Source organism: Vigna umbellata, chromosome 3 (genome assembly GCF_029865625.1).
Source record: "Vigna umbellata cultivar VRB3 chromosome 3, Vumbellata_1.0, whole genome shotgun sequence".
NCBI classification, from domain to species: domain Eukaryota; kingdom Viridiplantae; phylum Streptophyta; class Magnoliopsida; order Fabales; family Fabaceae; genus Vigna; species Vigna umbellata.
Window position 1 is genome coordinate 50566598 of NC_142167.1, and position 6112 is coordinate 50572709.

Sequence of the window (6112 nt, forward strand, 5' to 3'; positions counted from 1 at the left end):
CCCACACCATGAATCTTCCTACTCCCTCACCCATCCATCCCATCCCAGTTGACCCACATCCCACACTTACACTCTCTCTTCCATTTACAACATTATTATTATTATTATTATTAAACACATACTATATATCCAACTACACCTCATCATTAATAAATTCTCCCAACTAAGCATATTTCCTTTTCCACTTAGGATAATATTAAAATAACACATTTACTAGGGACACCTTCTTTCTCTATATATTACCCCCTCAAACAACCCCTATTCCCACCCAAACACATCTCTCCTGCTACCTCTTGGTCAAACAAACTAACAAACCATCCTTCCTCTCTTCTTTCCTTTCTCTCTTTTTTTTTCTCACTTCAAATTCGTACAAAATAATAATTTACTCAAAATGGACTGCATGGACGAGAGTACCACCACTGAATCACTCTCCATCAGCCTTTCCCCCACCGTCTCATCCGAGGACAAGCTTCTTCTGCTTTCGTCCAACAATCCTTCTCCTCCGCCGCCCTCCACCACCTTGTGTCGCGTCGGCAGCGGTGCCAGCGCAATCGTAGATCCTGACGGCGGTGGAAACACCGAGGTCGAGTCCAGGAAGCTTCCCTCGTCGAAGTACAAAGGCGTCGTGCCGCAGCCCAACGGCCGCTGGGGCGCGCAGATTTACGAGAAGCACCAGCGCGTGTGGCTGGGAACCTTCAACGAGGAAGACGAGGCGGCCAGGGCATACGACATCGCCGCGCAGCGCTTCCGCGGCAAGGACGCGGTCACCAACTTCAAGCCGGTATCCGGCGGCGCCGGAGAGGGCGACGACGAGGACGGCGAGGCCGAGTTTCTCAACTCGCATTCCAAGTCGGAAATCGTCGACATGCTCAGGAAACACACGTACAATGACGAGCTTGAGCAGAGCAAGCGCAGCCGCGGAGTCGTACGGCGGCGCGGCGGAGCCGCCGCGGCCGGGAACGGTAACTCGATCGCTGGCGCGTGTTTTGTAAAGGCGCGTGAGCAGCTGTTCGAGAAGGCGGTTACTCCGAGCGACGTGGGGAAGCTGAATCGGTTGGTGATCCCGAAGCAACACGCGGAGAAGCACTTCCCGTTGCAGAGCGTTAACGGCGTTAGCGCGACGGCGGCGAAGGGCGTTTTGTTGAACTTCGAAGACGTTGCGGGGAAAGTGTGGCGATTCCGGTACTCGTATTGGAACAGTAGCCAGAGCTACGTTTTGACCAAAGGTTGGAGCCGGTTCGTTAAAGAAAAGAATCTGAAAGCCGGTGACACGGTTTGCTTTCACCGGTCCACCGGACCGGACAGGCAGCTGTATATCGATTGGAAGGCGCGGAATAATAATGTTAACGAGGTTGGGTTGTTCGGTCCGGTGGGACCGGTTGTTGAACCGATTCAGATGGTTCGGCTCTTCGGCGTTAACATTTTGAAACTACCCGGTTCGGAGCCGAATGGTAACAATAATGCAAGCGGAACTATTCCCGGGTTCTGCAATGGCAAAAGAAGAGAAATGGAGCTGTTTTCGTTGGAGTGTAGCAAGAAACCTAAGATTATTGGTGCTTTGTAACATTACGTTAGAAACTTCGTTTTTGTTTTGTTTTTGTTTTTTTTTTCTTTTTGTGACTGATGAAAGGAAGAAGGTACAAGAACGGCGGTGCAGAGGCAAGTTGCAAAAGGTGGATTGTATATTACTTAATTAGACGCAGAAATTAGGTGTAATGTGACCAAACTGTACAAGGGAAAAAAAAAGGGAGAAGTAAAAAAAGAAAAGAAGAAAGGATAACTGTTTAATTGTACATGTTGAATCGTTTGAATGATGATTATGTTGATGGCATCTGATGTTTCTTTTTTTAGTGTTGTGGGGGGTGAGGGAAATACGGGACATAGGTTTCCCAAAATATCAGTGTTGACATACAAAAAACAAGTTTTTTGTTAGGCGAATGAAAAGTATGATGGTTAGAGGGGGTTGTGATTGAGGAAACTAATTAATTTTGGTGGTGTGTATTTTGGGTAATCATCATAATGAGTTGTTTTGGCATGTTGTGAGAAATACTCATAAATAAATAAAAAAATGGTTTTGGTGGCATGAAGGAGAGGGGGACCCTTGGCTAAGAAAGTGTGAACAAGTTGATAATGAGACATTTGTCCAATAAAGAAAGAGGCTTGTTGGCAAGTGGGCATGGTGATTGTGTTGTGTACACTGTACATACCCTCATTGCTTCTAATCTTAAAAACCCTTCCCAGTACGTCGCTTTTGGAACGGTCAACTTTTCATGAAGCTTTCTTTGTGGCATAATTCGGCACTACTGCAGAATCTGGAACTCAGATTTTGCTCGAGACATGTTATTGCGAATACCAATATCATTTTGAAAACCACGATTCTTCGCATATGCTCCATTTCAACCTCACCATATTCATATCACTTCCACATTGCTTCTAATTCTTATATTATTTTTTTAACCTAAACCTCATTATATACTTATCCTCTTCACTACTATACTAACCATTTTTACATAATGTTCTCATCCCCTCGTCAAATTTCGGAAAGAATAATGTTGACAGGTATCGGATAACTTATCCGTATTCCTTTACTACACAACATATTCTTCTGTTTTGTTCTTCTTTATATTCTCTTCACCAGTTCAGACAATGTGCTTTTGGAATCAATGAACTTTTAGTACAGTTTTTTCTCTTTGCCTGTTGCCATATTGCTTACAGGATTATGACTATATTTTTACACTATTCTAAATTTGTTAATCTTGTAAACTTGGTTTCCGGTGCATAACTACAACAGTAATCATCCATTTCTTATTTTTGAAAAACTCTACTCTAAATATGCATGATTGTGTCGTTGTAGATATTACTTAATATACATATGTTAATAATAGTTCATTGTCCCTTGCTTCTTTTAAGAAAATTTCAAAGCATCTCAATGGTCAAATCGCTATCTACAAGTTGATACATATCGAATCGAAAGGGACCAAATTAATTTTCCACATTATTCTTTTCGTAAACTACTATATACATATATGTTGATTCATCATATGCATAAAGCTCAAATGGTTATACATATATAGTTTTCGTAGTAGCATACTAGCTACCTACTGTTCGGATTCAGTTAATTATTTCTTTTAAAAATAACCACTTAATTAAATTATATTAAAGATATCATATTAGTCACATATAAGATGAATTTTTAATATATAAACTGAGTATAAATCTTATTTTATAAATAGATTTTATATAATTTATTTAAGTTTAAAATTATTTTTTAAAATAATATCATAATTTTTAAAAATATGATAAAAATTTCAAATTAATTAAAAATATAAAGAATTTACAGCATATAAATAAAGAAATGCAAACATCAATTTATATACTTTTTTTAAACTTAAAAGTTAATCTCTTAAAAATTATTTTTTATATCATGGTAATTGGCTGAACTCTTGTAGCGTTTACCACGAAACTTCAAGGCACTTATAGTTGAAAGCAGGGAATATATCATAACACGATACAAAATATATTAATTGTTTTGAATGCCTTAACGTAGTTGGTCTTTCATTGTTACATGTTGTGTGAAACTAAGAACACTATAAAATGTTTGAGTAAATGCACCTAATAAAAACAATTTCGGATGCCATTGCAACTATTACTGTGAGATAATTAACAATAAAATTTTACTAATATTTTGGTTAGTTTATAATCATTGTTCTGTTTATCTCACACTACAATAATATGATTTTGCAGTTGACAATATATATATATGATCAGTTAGGACCCAACTATCTTGCTAGTTAGCAACGTTGACAATGTTTTTTTGCCTAAAATTTCCGTTGACGAGGTTTTTGTCAAACCCTTTATTATGAATGAGCAGCTACGTCATTTTTTAAAGTTGACAATGTTCCAACATTTATATTATATTGCTTAAAATGAAAGTTTTGTTAATATTAGTATATATAATAATACAGAAAATGTTACAAGCTGAAATTTATTTAAAATTGATACTGATTCTAAATATAATTTGCCAGCACCTTCCTTACAGTTTCCACGCAAGCAAGAAGTTCACGGGAACCTTATAACAATTGTCCTCTTGTTTTTATTGAGATTTTTAATGACTTAATTGTGCAGCTTATGTCCTGCCACATGTTGCATAACATCATGCTACGAAAATTGTTGATTTCAAATGCTTGCTTTGAATTGGGTAGCACAACACATGATTAATTAATTAAACAATTCTCATCTACCTTCAATAACAGCACATATATTAATAAACAAATCTAAATATAAAAATAAATCCATCTCAGTTATACACACACATATATAAATCTAAAATATAACTTTTAATATACATGAAACGTTGGGAATTGGTGAAAATTTTCAGTTTAGAAAGTCTTTATTTAATTGTTTACTTAAATGTCAGAACTGAATGGCCAAGTTAATAGGCTAGTATAGTACACATCCAACTGAGAAAATAAATTATGCAAATATACACTCATCTAATTATAAATGGTTTTTCACTACACTATAATTTTTACAAGATCAAATAGAAAAAAAGAAAAAAGTGATCTAAAAAAAAATTGAGTCAAGAAATTAAATTTCGAAGTCAAAAGGAGCAATGGCACAAATTTAACTTGCCACATAAGCAAGTCATATCTTTCGTGCTTGTAGGCTCACAATGAAAAACATTAATCATAGTTTTCTCTCCAATCTATCGCACCAAATTAGGATTAATGGATCTCCTCTTCTCAAGCCCAACTCTTTCTGGATTCAAACTCCATTCTAGGCTCAAAAATCATCTAGGCCCAAAGAAAATCCTATATTATTAGGTCTAGAATATAAAGATTAAAACTACAATCATAATCTAATATTTACGAATATACAGATTTGGCTAGTTCTTCACATCCTCCTTAGCTCACGTCAACTTTAGTTTAATTCTGTCATGTTAAGAGAAAATTTAGTTTTTTTTGTATCCTCTTAACCATAACTCTTGATGGTAGGTCTCTTAATTAGAGGTATGTTATCACACTAGTGTAAAATACGTTTTTTATAACGACTTTTTATACCAGTTATAATTCATCAAGTATAAAATATGACATGGTAGCATAATAGTAAATATTGTTAGACTTCTTATACTGATTCTAACTCTAACTGGTATAGAAAGGAGTACAATGACAAAACTATGATAAATTACAAAGTTTTTCTAAACTAGTTGAACTTATAACGAGTATTGAAAGTAACACAATGACAAAATTATAATAAATTATAAATATTTTTTATATTAGTTAGACCGAAAATTGATATACAAAGTGACATTGTTTTATACCAATTAATCACTATATAACCAGTATAGAATATTAAATTTTCTTCATTCCAAAATTCGTCTTTCGCGTCATTTATTTATGCAATCAAAACTGACAAAAATGACTAATACATTAACTAAAATAAGACTCCAACAACTAGTATATTAACTAACTCCATTCCAAACCCAAACAATTATATGGTTTGCCACAACCAACACCAGAAACAAACGTCGTTGTGAAGAGCTAAAACTTGATCCCATTGTGAAGAGTGATTCATAATATCCTTTTCAACATCATCCTACAATGCACAATTTAGGGGTCACGTCTCTGAAAAGAGTCAATTCGTGTTTTTTCCATCCACCCAACTTGTCCTCTTTCATTCTAAAGCGTGGGAGTCTGCCTTCAAGGAGAAGTTTGTACGGAATTGGAGCAAGACTTCTATTGCATACTGTATCCTATTCACTAGGATCATGCGTCCGGTTGGCATATACACATAAGAGCTACCAATGAAGATAATGGAGAATAGAACTCCTCCACTCTTTAAATGAAAATCCTTGCTTCATAATAGTCATTAACCCCTTCATTCAGTTTGAGAAGGAAGCTGCCAAAGCACAACATCAAGCAAACATTGAACAAATGCTGTTGGATATGACTCTAAGGTTGAGTCTTGCGGTTAATGATCTTCAACAATGCATGATATAGATTTTTCTTTGCTAGAATATGCTTCTAAGGATGGTGATGATGATGATTCTGTACAAACAAGTCACTTCACACATACACACCCACCCACCCACACTATTAATACTTATAACACT

At 36.1% G+C, this 6112-nt stretch overlaps 1 protein-coding gene across 1 annotated transcript; it reads left to right on the forward strand.

Moving 5' to 3' along the window:
- The first annotated feature begins 248 nt into the window (after nucleotides 1–248).
- LOC148202868 (AP2/ERF and B3 domain-containing transcription factor RAV1-like) lies at nucleotides 249–1831 on the forward strand. Its single transcript, XM_088110968.1, has one exon. It carries the CDS (start codon nucleotides 392–394, stop codon nucleotides 1562–1564), a length of 1173 nt encoding a protein of 390 aa, XP_087967094.1. The 5' UTR covers nucleotides 249–391; the 3' UTR covers nucleotides 1565–1831.
- The last annotated feature ends 4281 nt before the right edge of the window (nucleotides 1832–6112 follow it).